This window comes from Prunus persica, chromosome G2 (assembly GCF_000346465.2).
Source record: "Prunus persica cultivar Lovell chromosome G2, Prunus_persica_NCBIv2, whole genome shotgun sequence".
Classification (NCBI taxonomy): domain Eukaryota; kingdom Viridiplantae; phylum Streptophyta; class Magnoliopsida; order Rosales; family Rosaceae; genus Prunus; species Prunus persica.
Genome location: NC_034010.1, coordinates 775586 through 793636, shown reverse-complemented (window position 1 = coordinate 793636; position 18051 = coordinate 775586). Strand labels below are relative to the sequence as shown.

The 18051-nt window shown below is 38.5% G+C and overlaps 1 protein-coding gene and 1 pseudogene across 2 annotated transcripts; both read right to left on the bottom strand.

Annotated features, from left to right (window-relative positions):
• Positions 1319 to 6537, bottom strand: LOC18786390 (annotated as a pseudogene).
• On the bottom strand, positions 6777 to 16794 carry LOC18786275 (probable inactive ATP-dependent zinc metalloprotease FTSHI 4, chloroplastic). 2 transcript variants are annotated; one of them, XM_020557477.1, is made up of 17 exons: positions 16052 to 16794; positions 15369 to 15624; positions 14382 to 14757; positions 13346 to 13604; positions 12955 to 13086; positions 11448 to 11522; positions 11251 to 11376; positions 11051 to 11160; positions 10882 to 10960; positions 10592 to 10729; positions 10393 to 10504; positions 9284 to 9447; positions 9079 to 9184; positions 8850 to 8926; positions 8188 to 8331; positions 7954 to 8099; positions 6777 to 7409 (listed from the first exon to the last, which is right to left on the bottom strand). In XM_020557477.1, the coding sequence occupies exons 1-16, from the start codon at positions 16301 to 16303 to the stop codon at positions 7956 to 7958; spliced, it is 2550 nt and encodes an 849-aa protein (XP_020413066.1). In that variant the 5' UTR covers positions 16304 to 16794; the 3' UTR covers positions 6777 to 7409; positions 7954 to 7955. The 2 variants fall into 2 exon arrangements, with proteins under 2 accessions (XP_020413066.1, XP_007220441.1); XM_007220379.2 differs by having other exon boundaries at positions 6777 to 7406.

Below are 18051 nucleotides of genomic sequence, written 5' to 3'. Positions count from 1 at the left end.
CAGCAAAACGCGGTCGGTTTGCGGTTTCAAAAATCACCAAACCGCAAATAGTCGGTCGGTTTGCGGTTTGAGTAAAAATTCGCGGTTACCGAACCGCAACCACCCCTAGTACTATTAATCTGAATAAATATTAAAAAACGGAGTGCTATACTGTTAATTTGAATAAATATTAAAAAATGAGGTCTCGCCGCACGGCTATACTATTAATGTGAAAAAAATATTTAAAAAAGCACGAAGTATAGCCGCATGGCTATACTATAAATTTACATGTATAATATGAATAAAGATTAAAAAAACAGCGCATAGCCGCTCGGCTATACTATTAATTTGAATAAATATAAAATAAACAGCGTATAGCCTTCCGGCTTTACTATTATTTTGAGAAAACAAAAAAAAAAAAAAAAACCCCACGGAGTATAGCCGCACGGCTATACTATTAATTTGAAAAAAAATATTTAAAAATCACAGAGTATAACCGATCGGCGATACTATTAATTTTAAAAATATAGCATAGCCGTACGGCTATACTACCAATTTGAAATTTTTTTTAAAAAGCACAGAGTATAGCCGAGGGGCTATACAATCAAATTTGAATTTTTTTCCAAAACAAGCACGGAGTATAGCCGATGCTATCAAATTTGAATTTTTTACAAACCACAGAGTATAGCCGCCCGGCTATAAATATAAAAAAACGGACTATACCCTGGCGGCTATACTTTATGTTGGGATGAGAATGGATTAATGCCGGCTAATTTTTTAATTCAGTCAAAAACTTAAGCCGACCAAGATGTTGCCTGGGTTTGAAAAATAGTCAATAGTCTCTTCTTTGGGCCAACAATGGTGAAGTATAAGTATAACACGTTTTCTTATCAATACAAGTACTATACTGTATATATTAGAAATGGCTAGACCAATTCCTCTCCTCTCTCCCTCCTCTCCCTCTGAGTACTCTTCCCCGACGCCTCAATATTTTGGTGCTTGCTACTCCTTGCTATGAGAGATGCTTGAATTCTTGCCCAGCAGACTTCCCGTCCAAAGAATGTGATTATATATGTACACATGATTGCTGTAATTTATTCAGATGTATCTACGCTTGTGTATATGGGAGATGTTGGGTTTGGTTATTATGTGGTACGCAGTGAGTGAATTCTATAAAGAATACAAGAATATGCAACAATAATCAGCAGTTTTTTTTTCTGTTATTTGGTTGTTCTTTTCAATTTATGAGAAAAAACAATTACAATACAAGTGCTAAAAGTGTTTCGATCAAGTTGTTATTTGCACTTTAAAAATGTTATCGTACACTACGTTTATTTGCTACTTCATTAAATTGATACAAAGAAGTGTGTATAATATAGTGTATGATTCAATTGACAATTCAATCTGTATATGGTGTATCAAACGATCCCTAAGTATGCTCAATTATTTAAGCACCACATGACAAAGTGGATATATAGGCAACTTGTAAGGTTTCACAGTATAGAAAACTACATAGAAGAGACAAATGGGTTGAAGTGAATGATAGGAAGCAATTCAAGTGGGTAAGCCATTGGTAAACTTATGCCTGCTCCAATCTCCATATTAACCTTATTAGCCTCATCACCATCTCCTTTTCTCCCAACCTTCCAATCAAAGCATTGAAACCATGGTTGCAATTGCAGTGTTCACCAAGATAAGCGCCACTGCGGAGCCAGGGCACCGCCTCCGCCCCCCCGCCAAAGGGAGCATAGTTGAAGTTCTGTTCGTTGGTTTGAGGACCTTGATCATTATACTCCACACTATCATGTACCTGATTAGAGGAAGCCAAGAACCTCTTGGGACGAAATTCATTGGGGCTGTCCCAAATCTCTGGATCTCTCATAATTGCATACACATTGATGGCCAGCATAACTCCTTGGGGGATGTCAAAGCCTTTGATTTTACAATTTTGACTGCGTTTTCTTATGACCACAGGAGATGGAGGGTAGAGTCTTAAAGATTCCTTCACAACTGCTTGCAAGTAAGGGAGATTGGGGATGTCCGTTCCCCAACCAGTCTGGAATTTCCTACCACCGATTTTATCTCTTGCCTGACCTTGTTGAATATGTCAGGGTGGTTGATGAGCTCGGCCATCGTCCATTGCACGGTCTATGTGGAGGAAATTGTGCCCCCAATGAATAGGTCCTAGCACCACAAAAGCATAAAATTCGAACCAGTGAGACAGATTGTACTATAATTGACTAGCTAGTTTGACAAGGCATCTCTATTGGAAATGTCAAAATGAAAAATAGAACTTAAAATGAGGTCAAATTCACATGCAGGTAGGGTTTGCTAAAATATTAAAACTATGAGAGAATATTTGTTTGTGGGAATTTTCTGTGTATTCTTCTCCTTGTAGGAGGTCATATTTATAATACAACAAAACCTAAATAGGCAAGTAAATAATAAATTCCTAAATCTATTTGCAGTAGGAAATCAGAAATTAAAGTAAATCAATTACAATTATAATAGGAATTCTTGGTGTGTAAGGAAAGTAAGTCAATATCCACAAGTCACGTCAACACTCCCCCTCAGTTGGTGCATAGATGTCGCCAATGCCCAACTGATCTAGTGAATTGTGGAATGCTTTACTGGAAATCGCCTTTGTCAAAATATCCGCCAATTGATCCTCGGATTTCACAAAATGCGCAATCTGGTCCATATGTCGGGGTCGTTAGTCGAGAAGTCATAATCTGTGCAGCGGAAGATGCATAGGATACAGGTTGAGTAGGAATTAGGATCGGAATCTGAGCCTGAGTCGAGGCCGGAGTCGGAGTCAAAATCGGGATCAGGGTCTGAATCAGAGACAAATTCGGGGTTGGGGTCGTCTTCGGAGTCGGGGTCGGGGTCGGGGTCGGGGTCGAGGTCGTCGTCGTCATAGTCGGGGTCGGGGTCTGGGTGGTCGTCATCATAGTCGGGGTCGGGGTCGGGGTCGTCAAAAGAGGATCCTGATTCTGGATCGGGTTCGGGGTCAAAGTCTGCATCTGTAGGAGCGGAGCCATCTGGGCACTCAACTCAACGATGGTTGGTGGAGAATGAGAGAATGAGTCGGTGGTGCTACCTCTATGAGGGTTGAAAAAATCATCAACCCCCATAACACTAAATAAAATAATCTCTATTATAATAGGACAAAATATAATTGGTAAGTAACCAAAATTCTAATGAAATAAGGACTCGCCAACACTCCCCCTCAAGTTGGGCAAAGATATTTCGCAGGCCCAACTTGACAAGCGAGTCACATGACACCATACTTGAGAAACACCAATTGTAGAGAAGATCTTTTAGTCAACCACGAGTGAAACAAGTGACAAACTAAAACAAAGTTCACAGCGGAAACACAAGAGCAAACCCTAAAAAATAGGGCACATAGCAAAACACAGAAACCCTGTGAGCACGGCTGTAGATAAGGCAGAACACAGAAACCCTGTGAGCACGGCAGTAGGTAAGGCAGAACACAGAAACTGTGTGACCATAGCAATTGATAAGGCAGAACACAGAAACCCTGTGAGCACGGCAATAGGTAAGGCAGAACACCGAAACCCCATGAGCACGGCAGTGGCAACAATAAATTCTTCCATATAAACTTTAGCTAATTCACTCAGACACAACTTCTCTTCAATCTTCCTCTCCCCTTGAAGAGAAGGAGTCGTCGGAGTCAAGAAATAAGCAACATCTTCATGGAAATATGTCAAGGTAATTGGGATAGGTCAATAAACATATCCCTTTCACTCCCCCTCCCCCCCTCTCAAGGGGGGAGAAGAGCACTTAAATTTCAAGAAGAACACAAGCACAGGTCCCTAGATCGAACTAGGCTCTGATACCATGCTAAAATATTAAAACTATGAGAGAATATTTGTTTGTGGGAATTTTCTGTGTATTCTTCTCCTTGTAGGAGGTCATATTTATAATACAACGAAACCTAAATAGGCAAGTAAATAATAAATTCCTAAATCTATTTGCAGTAGGAAATCAGAAATTAAAGTAAATCAATTACAATTATAATAGGAATTCTTGGTGTGTAAGGAAAGTAAGTCAATATCCACAAGTCACGCCAACAGGGTTGGTCATCGGCCGGCTTTTTCTTTTTTCAGGCCGGCTTTTTCTTCAGCCCATCAGACCTCGAATGATGACCCCTACATGCAAGTGGAGCCCGTGTTATAAAAGACAGCTTGCTTTATGGTATTCAAATATGTCGCCCAGAACCATCAAGTCCAAGACAGATTTGACTTATCTATTGGAGCATTTTGCTCCTTTCAGAGATTTTAAGGTTGCACTTTCGACCAAAAAGAAGATTTAAGGTTGCACAGTTCACCTGGCAATCGATATTCTGGGTGGAAATGGTGTGAACGTTCAAACAAGTACTAGATTTATAACCCACGTAGTAAGTTAGTAACAAGGCTGAACAAAAGGGAAACAATTACAATAACATCGATTGAGACAAAACATCAAATAAGGTTGGTTCAAAAAGAGGAGGCTAGCTCCAAGAAAACTAAGGCTTGTTTTCTAGGTTTTCCCTTCTCCCCTTGTTAGGGATGGCAACGGGTCGGGTAGGGGCCGGGTATGACAATACCATCCTCATCCCCGCCCCCGTCCCCGAACCCATCCCCGTTTATTAAGTTTCAAAGAATCCCCGTCCCCGCCCCCGTCGGGGGACTATCCCTCATACCCGCCCCGAATCCCCGATTTTTTTGCATAAAAAAATATTTATCATACATTTTAACATTAAGTTTCATATTAAATTATCATTCAACACATCCAAATTAACTATAAAGTTCAACTCAACTATTCAAAATCACATCAATATGAGATTCCATAGAAAATTAGGAAGAATTAGGAGAGGGAAGTTAACTTAGGGTTAAACATAAATATTATATTTATTTATTTATTTATTAAAATATAAACATATATATTTTCGGGTCGGGTTCGGGGATGGGGACGCCAATACCATCCCCTCCCCATACCCGTCGGGGATTTTTCAAGTTCGGGGATCCCCATACCCGATACCTATTTAGCCCCGAAATCTCCCCCCATTAGGGTCGGGGACCTGACGGGGACCCGCCCCTACAGATATTTTTGCCATCCCTACCCCTTGTTGATGTTATTAACTTGTAGCTATATATATTTTCTGGAGTTAGATGGGACGGGCTAAAATGTAAAATTTTAACAAGACATGGGCTAATTTGTGTTGAAGAAAGCTCAATCCAAGCTTAAACAAAATGAGAGAGAGAGAGAGAGAGAGAGAGAGAGAGAGAGAGAGAGAGAGAGAGAGAGAGAGAGAGAGAGAGAGAGAGAGAGAGAGGATGAGAGTAAAATAAGACTACTTACAAGCAAGAAAGCCTTAATTTGAGTTCTGGTAATTTTGAGCTCAGCTGGATCATCCTGATACACCTTCAATAGCGAGTCCATGAAATCCAACTCCTTTCTCTCCCCTTTCTTCTCATGCTCCTTCAACATCTCCTCCAAAAGCTCATCAAACTCCAAGGACACTTCAGCAAGCTGCTTTCCATAAGGCCAGAACCCCAACCTCTTCAATGGTCCCAACACATCCCCATAAGACACCTTTGTTGCCAACCCAACAGTCCTCATCATCATCTCCCTAATCCTCGCCGCCTCCTCATTCCCATTCTCCGAACAGCTTGTGCTCATCACCATCTTGCAAGTGGAGTTGTTAGTAAGCTTCATGAGCTCACCGCCCAAATCCACAACCTCTTTATTCTCAGCACTCTCAATCAATTTTTCACAAGAATTACCAATTTCTACGTGCCTGGTATTGCGCGAGCATTCCAGCTGCCGCGGTGCAAACAATTCTGTCATGCAAATCTTCTTCATGACCTTCCAATAGTCCCCATAATTGGCACCAAAAAAACCCGAGTTCCCGTACGGTAGCTCATCTGCGAAAGTAAATGCCAGGCAATCTGCGAAAGCAAGGTCTTGGGTTTTGAAGATCTCGGTGGCCATGGAGGCTGACAAAACAAGGAGCATTCTAGAAGCGCCGAGGCCGAGGTTAAGGAAAGGGCCATATCTGGTGGAGAGGTTTTGGAAGGAGATGACTTGGTGAACTGTGGTTAGATGATGAAGGTGACCAAGTACTAGGAGGGCCGGAGGGCTTGGAGGAGGATGAAGTTGAGGGGTTGGCTTGGTGGAGTATTTGTTGAACAAGGATCTAAGTAGGAGACTTGAGATATAGCATATGAGGAAGTAGAGAAGGTAGTGTTGGGCATCGGTTATTGTTGCCACAGCTATTTGATGTTAGGAAATTGGATTATCTACAACTCAACAAGACATAGTTCAATTGCCTTGGTTGCGTTATTGCTTTGCAAATTTCACAGATGAGCTTAATTCAAGAGCTGGCAAGGATGACCTGATTTGCATTGTTTGCATGAAATTTATTTTTGCTGATGTCACATGAGATTTTGTTTGCATGAAATTCATTTTTGCTGATGTCACATGAGATTCTTCCAATTGAAAAATACTTTCGTTCAACTTTGAAAGGCACCATTCATCTTCATCGTGCAACATCGTTTTAATCATGATTTTTAAGCAAGGAAACTCCTAAGACAGACCTACATTTTCACTTTTTACTAAAACTCTTCCCAATTGCCTTCTCTCTTGAACGCCACTCAGTAATAATTGTGCTTTTTATCTTTATTATTTAGCCTTTTTTTTCGTCTTGTTGCACGACTTTTTTTTTTCTGTCAACTTAATGATGATGCACTGCATTTTCTGAGCAAAAATTTGTGGAAAGCTGCCACAAACAATGGCTTCCAAGTCCTCTCTCTGGTTCATATGTTATTGCTTATAAAAAGAAAATAGGAAAAGTTTTTTAACCCATACAGAGAGCTCATAGGAGTGGTGGAGAAGAAAGTGCATTAAGCGGAAAGTCTTGGAATTAATACACTTCATCAAGCCTCAGTTCCTTCCTATACAAACCTCTTTTGTTCCTTGGGAAATAAATTCTAGAGCTACTTCTCCTCTGTAAAGCTGTAGCTCATATGAACGTATTGGTAACTCATTTCAAAGTAATAAAAACTGCCCTGCATGCAGTACCCACTGAAAACGAAACCTGCTGCTTTTCATAATCACTTTTCTTTGCTACAGCATTATAATTGTCGTTTCGTCTTTTATCCAACACTCGTATCATCAACAAATTAATTTTGTTCGAACCCCTACTTTTAGTATCACTTTGAATGTCTTGATAACCTGTTCTATAGACTACAGTTCGCCGGATGATGATTATGATTACCTGTGCTTTTCATCATAGCACAGAACAGTCATCTTCATTGAAATTCATCTGACAATGCCGCCAACTCCATCCTATATACTCGAGGATAATCATGAGTTCAACCATCCTCTGATCTCACAAAACAGGCTTTTTACAAGAAACGTTCCTGCTAAGGAAACGATATCAGAGATTCTACATGTTAGCGAAATGAACTCAATTAATTCACTAAAAACAAGGACCCTGCGAACGTCAACCTAGGAAAATACCCTTTTAACAAGGAAAGTGCCTTGCATGTTAGGCTGCACCCCTTAAGTGCAGTGGATTTCAAGAAAAATCCCTGCTCAGTGTTTATGGTAAAAGCATAGTTGAAATAAATCTTAAAACATGTTACTATAGCTTAGTTGAATTACATTTCGCAGGCTATATGGGCAGAAGGCTGACGTATAACTGGTACAAGTGTGAATGTTGCCGGAAGAGTGAAATGATGGAAAGTGCACAAAAGTTGGGCTTCCAACCAAAAAAAAAAAACATTCCTAGGAAATATTTTCTAATTAGGTATATGATTACAAGAAGGTAAAGTTGTATTTTTCTTTTTCTTTTTTTCTAAAATTACCGTTCTTAATAGGGGGGCCATTCAAGATAAGTGTAAAGGGGAAATAATAAGTAAAATTAATTAAAAGATATAGCATTTCCAGTACAGAAAAGATACTTACTTTCAGAAGAAATGGCTGGCCATTAAAAGTTGTGGGACCTCTTTGTCTTCTTCAACCTCTGCTGAAGCTTCAGCTTTAATTTCTTGAACCCTTTCATCCCATATGTTATCTATCAGCTTCCAAGTTTTATCATTGACTCGTTGGGTCTGCGAAAAGAATTAGACAACAATTGGCTAGCTTGATGACAAAACATCGCAATAGAAAAACCCCGGTAAAGCATAATTCTCTAGATACCTCCATAGGGCGAGGCGCACCAAAGGTTGAAAATCCAGCATTTCCAGGCGAAAATGTAACTCTCCCGGGGAGTGTGACCCCATGGATTCCCCATCGCCCAGCATAAATTAGGGCTCCATATTCATCAACCGGCCTCACTGCAGGCTGAAGAATGAGCAAGAACAAATGCTTCAAATGCACACATCATTGGAGATGCCAAGGCATTAGAAGTTCAATAATCGTCTATTCATGGACCCAAAGTTTAAACACTTCTATTAGATTGTGAACATTTTCTAGATAAATGAAGGTTCCTCTACATATCTTACATCATCAACACGGACGAGGGAAAGATGTATTGGGTCAGCAGGAGTGTACTAAGAATCACAGAAGGGTGAACTCACATTTATATAGATCAATAAAAGATAGCTTTTCATTTGAATTGTCAGCCGCATTAATTTAGAATAAACATAAACTACTGATGAATGAGAGGAAAGACAAGGAAAGCACATACGAAAAAAAATGAAAGAAAATAGTTTCAGATACCTCACTCTAATTCAAAATAATTATGTCCAGAATTATCATGTTAACATTAAGAAATTCAACACTTATCCATATGAAAAAGACAAGCCCACAAATACAGCAGGCCATAACAATTACTATCCAACGCTATGTTTAAGATCTACCTGAGGTATCCGAGGAGACCTTTTATATATGTCCCAAATTTCTTCAGCTTTAATCTCTCCCTTTTCAAGTAAAATATCTGCATGACATGAAAGCATTGAGCCAACCACTAACTAGTGCATGATTACAACTTGACTAAGTATGGAAGCTCAACCTCTCACACAACCAAAGTCTAACCAACAACAACTTAATCATTTTTTAATTTTCAATTGAATCAAACAGATTAATAACCTGTAATTGTCTCTACAGCTGAATGGTACTCCCTTAGTACAGATGAACATTTTTCCTCAGCATAACGCATATATTCATCTCGAAGTGCTTCAAGCTTGGCTGCAAGCTGTTTTAAATTCACAAATTACTGAAGCTATTTGGGTCCTCCAGAAAAGTAATTTTTTCTGAAATGATACAGAATGTAACTCAAATCTATGAAGCATACATTTGGCACAAGATCACTTTGATTCCTGTAGTATGCTTTCCCATATGCTGTCATTCCTGTCTGCAGAATAAGAAATTCTGCAAGCCTCGAAGCTTCTAATGTGGCCTTTGCAGAGATCCAACACAAGTTGTCAACTCCAAACATCTCCTCCTCAATAACTCTAGCTACAAATTAGGGCAATCAGTAAGCCATATCACTTCCTTTCTGCAGTTGTACGATTAGATTTAACAAGAAAACCAAAAAGTAAAAAATCAACAGAAGCAGAAGCAGAATAAATTCATCCAGGTACCATTGCTTAAGAATCAGGTTCATATCAAGGAGTGAGCCTTACAACTCCTGGTTCAACATCAAAAGCACTGATGCATAAGTCATGTAGACCAAAACCAACAGACATGGGGTCACTTCAGGCCTAAATTCAGCTGTAGGTGCTACTTTGATTTTATATCAATAAGCTGTCGCTTATCCTAACCCTAAAATCTTAGCAGTAAAGTTCAAATAGTTTGAATGCTTCTATAAACTTAAAGAACCCTTCTCCAGGGGCTTAGACAACACCCTTTGTAATCTCCTTTCAGATTGTATAGGTTTATTATGATTCAAAAATCAAATAATTGTTAAGATTTATTTTGTACATAAGAAATGAGGTTGAAGGTTGTCTACAAAGGTTTGCTCATGAAGCAGGACAGTGCAAGGGTGTGCGTCTGTGACTGCTAATTTTCGGGGTTAGTAGATGGGCTCATAAATCGATAAATCAAAAACTAGTCTCTTTTAATTTCCTAATTATTGCATTACCAATTTACCACGGACACTTCTCTTTGGACCAAAAAGGACCAAAAGTTTTCAGAAATCAAAACACAGTTTGAATGCAGGTTTTCACATATGCACTCGAGCTTGGTCCATAAACGCTAGAGTCTACAGAAAACATGTCACAGGATGATCGAACATATGTTATTGTAATATTTGTGTGATAAAAGGTTAACCATTTTTAAGATATTTGAATGAGTGAAAGAGAAACATAATTATAAAAAAAAAAACTCCAGCATGATAAGCGAGAAAGACAAACATAGCTCTCAAAAGTAAACTTGCTAACAAGACAAATTTTTTTGACTTACGAGCACATGCACGCACTATAGAGTGTACAAAATCCGATTTTCTTGAGAAGACCTTCCCCGATATTTCAGTGTAGCGCATATTTGGCTGACTACGGATGGATTTTATATCTGTCTGAAGAAGATAGAAAAAATGAAATTAGCATGTTGGTAGACACAAAAATACATGCAACACACAGTAAAACAAAGAAGAACAATTAACCTCAGTGAAAGGGTGGTATGGATCAGGAAAGTAGCAGGCAAGGACAGCAACAGCTGCTTCTCGATATGCCAATCTCAGTTTTAGTTCCTCTGGAATTTCAGTACTATCTTCCTGACCTGTTTCAAACGTGCCCTGTTGCTGCAAATTGATAAACAAATACATGAACATGTAAGGCAGTAAGCCAGTCTATATAATTGGTTTACTCGAGTTATGTTGTTAGGGGAGCGGGAACAGGGGGTGCATAATATCGCCCAAAAAGGGATAGCTGGATGGGGAAAAACTCCACCAACCCTTTTCAAAGCCTCCAGAAGCTCCTCACGTCCGATGAAATCTAAGTCCTTCCTGGCAGTCAAAATTCCAGCTTCATTCCTGTCAGGTGATGGGAAAAATGTAAGCATCAGTGCATCACTCTCTTGTTACTGAATTGAAAATTTTAACTACCAATTAGGAATAAATTACAGTATGTTCTGCAACTCTGCACCCGTGAAATCCTCCGTAAGCTCTGCAATTTCCTGAAGGAGAACCTCCTTCTCCTCTTCAGAACGAAAAAATTTATTTCTAGCATGCACCTATTCGCATAAAAAGTAGAACGTTATGCAAGGACTAGACAAATTTCAGAAGCTAGAGTTTCTAATGCTCGAAGCAATTAAAAAAAACACCTTCAAGATGGCCAGTCTACCATCCTTTGATGGCAAACCAACTCTTATAATCTTGTCAAAGCGGCCCTTTCTCAATAGAGCAGGATCAAGGATATCTAATCTATTTGTTGCACCTATAACTAGCACCTGAAAAAGACAAAATTAGCAGCAAAGATACAAAATTTCCTTTTCAATTCAAGGAGGAAGAGAATACATACCTGTGAGGTAAACTCTTTAAATCCATCCATCTCTGTTAGTATCTGAAGCAGGCCTTGTTCCCTTTCTGCACCACCCTTCATAGGACAATTGCAGAGACCAAAAACGATGGTGTGAATTATACTCATGAAATCAACTAAAGATTCTTAAATTCAAAATGGCACCAGTGAACTAATTCATCAACTTCATAAAGAATGAACATGTATAAGTGCCTATTTGGAAGTCTGTTTGGCACCAATTAAATGAACGGCAATTACATCTGTTTGCGTAAAACCATCACACATTTTTGTATTATCGAATCTACAACTGCAACTTGAAAACGTGGCACTCATAAAACTTTTGCAAAAATGTGAAGCTAAATGATGATTTTTTTATAAATAAAATGTAAAAAATTGTATAAATGGGTACAGCAATTTTTCCCTGATAACTATTGTTGAAGAATATAAGTCCCACATTGGAAACTTGACTAAATAAACATATAATGAATGGTTACACTACTAATACCATTGAGGCCTTTTGTGATAACACCTACTGGGCTTTGTAGGTGGTTAAGTTGGGGATAATATCGGTGTTCCTAGTCGTGGGCCACTGACCCGTATCTCTGAAATTTAACATGGTATCAAAGCAGGTTGATTGATTGGGCCCAAATTACCAGGCCTTTACCCTTACCCCTTACTCCTTACCCAACATGTGGTGTTCACATGTTGGGCTTGAACATTTACCCTTACCCAATACATGGTGTTCACGTGTTGGCTTGAATATTTGAATCCGATGTGGACTTGGCTCCATGTGTAGCGCACTATGTGGTGGTCCCACGTGAGGGAGTGTGTTGAAGAATATAAGTCCCACATCGAAAACTTGACTAAATAAACATATAATGAACGGTTACACTAAACCCCACACCTACGGGGCTTTGTAGATGGTTAAGTTGGGGACAATATTGGTGTTGCTAGTAGTAGGCCGCTGGCCCGTCTCTATGAAATTTAACTACTATTATAATCACAAGATAAACCAACATTTTTATAATCAGTACACCTAGCTTTTGCATGTTGATTTGTATTTTCATAAGAAACAAAATATTTTATTGAAATCAAACTGATTATGTTCGCGGGGGACACGTTTTCCACTGTTCACATAATAAGATCTAGAGTGCATAAATCTCTATCATATCTGTACCATTATTAAAGCATCATGCATGCAATGGTACAGAATAATAGCAAAATGATATGTATATCATGGGCAATGTAAATAAAACGAAAACAAACAGACTTTAGAAGAATATAAAACCCAAGAATAGCTGTTGTAAAGCCTTGTCTATCTTTCAAGGCTAATGCAGTAAGACCACACAAGAATGAAAATTTTTAAAAAAAAAAAAAAAAGCAACTGCCAACCATTAATTCATTATTTTTCGTCTCCCCTTCTTTCCTTTATGAAGACGTAGGAAAGAAAAAGAAAACAAAACTGTAAGAGAGAGAGAGAGAGAGAGGGAAACAATATCTATTGACTTACCCCACCAATATCAGGTCCACCACGTTTGCTACCAATGGCATCTATCTCATCAATAAATATAATGGATGGTGAGAATTTTCTGGCACTAGCAAATAAATCCTTGACACGAGATGCTGCAACACCTACAAACATCTGGAGAAAATTTAAGTTAGATTATCTTCTTTTACCAATAAAGCAGCACAGTATTGATTGTGCTGTATGGAGACAACACCCAATTATATGCCTCTAAGAAGGCATTATAATAAAGTATTGTAATAACTGTTCCAGGTAAATGCTAAAAATATCTACATGCATTTTAATAACATGCTGTTTGATCCTCATAAAATTTTGTTTTACAAAGGCATTTAATCCTTTCCATTTCAAAACCATGACTTCAAAAATCTGCTCAGACCTCTACAAAATCAGTGCCATTTGCTGCAAAGAAAGGCAGTCCTGCTTCGCCGGCAATAGCTTTAGCCAGAAGTGTTTTGCCAGTTCCTGGAGGTCCATGAAGAAGTACACCTTTTGGGCAATAGATGCCTTTGTCTTGAAACTCTTCATCATTCTTTAAAATTCTAACGATCTCCTGCAGTTCCCGCTTTATATATTCCTGGCCAGCAAAATCATCAAAGGTAATGCCGGTAGATTCTTCTGCTGATATAAATTTTGCCCTGGTGGAAAAGCAACTATAATTAGCACCCAGAAAAGGTGATTGTTAGCAGAATTTGATGCCCCAATTAAATACAGGATTATTGTGCACATTGTCATGTTCTAATTTTGCAGGGTGCTCCAAACATCATGTTCTGAAAAATTGAACTATCTAAAGAATCTTGACATGTTCTCAATTTGTTTTATAAACAGAATAACAGAGCAAGTATTGTCCAAGTTATTTTCCCCATCAAAATGAAAACACCCGTAAGTCAAACAGCCAACTAACTCTTCTTATTAAAACATCCCACTAACTCTATCGACAGAAGGGCATAATGTACTATGAAAAAAATCTGTCCCAAGACCCCCTTTGAACAACTATATGAATTTTATAAATCAAGAATATATGAAACCAATTCCAAAAATGCTTGACAATGCCCCAAACAACAAGCGTTCTAGCAGTTTCTGAATATTAGGTTACCTACAAATAATAGCATAAAACTATAAAACCATCTCAAAATATATCAGATTCAAACGGACAGCACAGAGGTAAGCATAGCTTGGATGTTTCAGATATAATTTTCCTTGAAAACTTAATGTATAATGACCCCAAGTAACTTTAAGAGTTACTAAAATTTACGGGGTACATCAACTCAAGTCAAATTTACTAAGTTTTTTTGTCCATAATAATTTAGCAAAAATAATCCTTAAAAAAAGGGTGATCTTGTCAGCTATCCACAAGCAAACTGGGACCAAAATGAAGCATCCAACATGTCACCAAGAAATTACTCTCCACATACCGGCTTTTGCCTAATGATCCAAGTGCACGACGCTTGAGTGGCTGCCTGGTTTTTTTACTAGGAGTTCCTAAATCACAAGGTATTAACTTTGCATAAATTGGCCGCATCATGTTGTCAATCCAGAGATACAATACAATAGACAACGCAAGCCGCATAGACCATATGACTGCAGTTGCAACGGTAGAATATATTTCAGCAGGTACTGTATCTACATTCAGAACCTCAACATTTACTATTTGCTGATGCAACTTCTGCCAAACATCATTCCAACTGTCTATTGGCATCCGGTCAACAACATGACGCCGAAAAATAACCTCCTTTTTTGAATTTCCTTTTGCTCCTTCCATTTTCTCATCTTTGTAGTAAGGTAAAATCACTGCAGAAGTAGGCCATTATTGAGCGCAATGATTTAAAGGAATAAAGATGACACGTTTACAAACTAGGCAATGTGTTGGCATATGCAACTATCACCAGAGAGAGAAAGAACCAAAGAGGTAAATGTGTTTCAGAGGTTACAACAGATTTTTCTGATAAGAAACAAAAATTCATTATAAAGAGAAAGAACAGAAAACACAGGGAACAAGGTGTACAAAAAACAAAACATTTAAAGCAAAACTAATTCACAACCACATTCCAATCAGAATAAAAAACATGAAAAGACCAAAGCTTAAAATCTAAAGAAACTGAAGCCCATAAGTCTGTGCCCAATGAAACATGATGATACATACAAGTACCTAATAGCAAAAGAACTCCATCTTACTCCATCTTTTAATGGATAAGATACAGCATTCAATGCATCAGATATTTGAAAGCAACAACTGCATTGACTAAAAGCAAGGCAAGGAAATATTTTTAGTGCATGGAAATTAAAAGAAGAAAAAAATTGAGAACAATGGCCTAAATTTGAACAATAGCAGCAAATGAAAAAAGTACCAATGACCAGGAACACAATTTAAATCGCATTTGATAAGAAAACAAAAATTATACCTGATATTGTTTGGCCATAGTTTGAGTACTCCATAAACTGGACGTTATTTGAGTTCAGCAGTCTCCAAAAGTCACTGAAGTCAATCCTGTGTGAGTTCTCAGGATCCCATTCTGATCCCCTTAACTTCCCACGCATAATCAACAAGGCCCTGCTCCAATTTGAAGCCATGACAAGCTGTCTCTCTAACTGCATATTCGCCTTGTTATCAAATTCTTCTAACTCATTTATCCTTTGTTTCTCTGCATCCTTCAATTTCTATAAATTAAGAAGAACTAATAAGTAAAAGAATCCAAATAACTGTCATTGAACAAGTTTTCCTTTTGGATTCATTGAATTAGTCTTCTAACTCAAACAAACCAGCACAAATCAAACTTACCATTAAGATTCATCCTTTTCCTTCATTTTCCCAATCCCCAAACAGACTATATACAAATCCCCACAAACACATAACCAAAACCACCTTTGTACGACCACAATTGACTGTCAAAAAAAAATATGAAAACCTTATTTTCCAATGATTAGAACAGCATATGAAGCCGAATTACTTTCTTAATTCTTCACATTCATTATATTCCCGTGAATTTCCCAATACCTAAACAGACCCAAACAAGATAAACTACAGCAACCCATCACCAAAAGACACACAAGCAACAAAAATCTGAAGAAAAAAAAATATACATACCTCAAAAGCCCCAACGACCGAGTTCGTCGTTCCTAAATCGATATCTTCAACTTTCTTGTTGACTATGCGAAGCGGTCCGACTCTTCTAACGAAATTGGATGTCGGGGTCATAAACATAAAGCCATTTGACGGCGACGTTTGGCCCAGTCTCTGACCTAAAAACAAAGCCCTTGGGGTTGTGAAATTGGGGCTCTTGAATGAAGAACCATGCGCAGTGCCCAGGACGTTGATTTGAGCCGTGTAGGAAGTCATCACTGAGAATTTTCGGGTGAATCAGGGCTTTTCGTTCATCGCAAGCATCAGAGTCTTGTCCCAGCGCACTGGAAGCTTCTTAGACAAGGCAAGGATCGAAAATGTGATTCGGCTTGACCTAATGAAGGATAATAGTTGGCCTTCGCAAACTTATGCTCGGTCGAGACTTGGTGTTGAATAATGACGATGTCGGAGGAGATGTTTCGTGACGAACCAAGTGAAGTGAAGTGAGGAGATAAGGGGAAAGAAGGGAAACAAGTGCAGGGGTTTTTGGAATGTTCTATTGCCCCCTATGAATTCCTTTTTTTTTTTTTTTTTGAGTGCTGCTAAAATTAACTTACCACACCCTACAACCACACAATGGTCTCTTATTAAATTACTAAGAGCAATTCTTCCACTAGGGTCCAACCTGGCAAAAGGGGGCCTGAGCCCCATTTCGTGATTCCACCGGGCTTAAGTAGCCCGAGCAGTGTGCGGGGGCCACTAAATTGAGCAGGCCCAAAGGCAAAACGAGCTTGAGCTCGTGCCTGAGAGGTGACGACATCAGCGCATGGGTTTTAAATTTTTTTACTGTTGGCGTGTGTCGTGCACGTGCCAATGATAAAAAATTTGAACTTCACGTGTGCTGACGCCAGGCTGGCATCAGCGCTGCTTTCTGCGAACGATTACAAGCCACGTGTCGCATCCTGGTGTATTCGATCATAATTTTTCCTCAAATCCAACGGCTGCAATTTTTTGTGTGAAAAAAATTTAAAAAGAAAAAAACTTAAAACAATACTTGAAAATTCTGAAATGGGGCTGCATTCTGTATCGCCCTCGAAAATTAACAATAGAGTACAACGAATTTGAGATAAAGTAATCTTCAAAAAGATTATTACTCCGAGAATGTTTACGTCTGTCCACGTTCGAGCCACGACCAACTTGTGAACCACGGTGGTGGCCTTGGCTTAATAGATGAAGCATACCCCCTACTATGGCAACTTGTTCATCATCTTCTTCCTCCTCCTTTTCTTCTTCAGCTCGTCTGTGCATTCTTTCTTTCATTTCTTGCTCTTGCCTCTCCATGCACCTCCTCATCTAAAACATTGAGAATAGACTATGAAATCTAAAATATGAGAAATGAAAGGATAGAGAGGATATGGTGTGAGAGGTTTGAGTTGAGGCTCTGGTTTTATAGAGGGATTTAGAAGATAGAGATAACACGTGGCAAAATTTTAGAGTGTGAAAATCTTATTTAAAATCTGAGATGTATGTTATAATAAATATCGACACGTGGCAACCGAAAATCTTATCTGAAATTTGAGATGTGAATTTTATAATTAATATGGACATGTGGCAATCGAAAATCTTATCCGAAAAATTCATCTAATATATGAGATGTAAATTTTATAATAAATATTGACACGTGGCAACCAAAAATCTTATCCAAATTAATCGTTTAAGTAAAATAAAATAAAAAAGTGAATAGTATTTGCCCTTTGTCATAGCAATATGTGGAAACACGACAAGCCTTTTGCAAGGGTTGTCACTATTCATGTGAATAGTAACAACCCTTCCCTTGCCCTTGCCCTTGCCCTTGCCCTTTGCCATGACAAATGGTTGGAAGTGCTCTAATTTATCTTAATATGAAATGAGCAAAATATATATATTGAATTGTGTACCCCAATATATACACCCTCCTTAAGACTTGACACATGTTCATTGTTATAATTATGGTCAACTCTTTAATTTTAAATCGTTTAAAGTAT

Coding starts and splice junctions, on each gene's coding strand:
- LOC18786275 (XM_020557477.1), bottom strand. CDS start 16,303: ATGACTTCCTACACGGCTCAAATCAACGTCCTGGGCACTGCGCATGGT. Junction 13,605..14,381: donor GGATCATTAGGCAAAAGCCG/GTATGTGGAGAG, acceptor CTTTTCCACCAG/GGCAAAATTTATATCAGCAG. Junction 9,185..9,283: donor AAAGTGATCTTGTGCCAAAT/GTATGCTTCATA, acceptor AATTTAAAACAG/CTTGCAGCCAAGCTTGAAGC.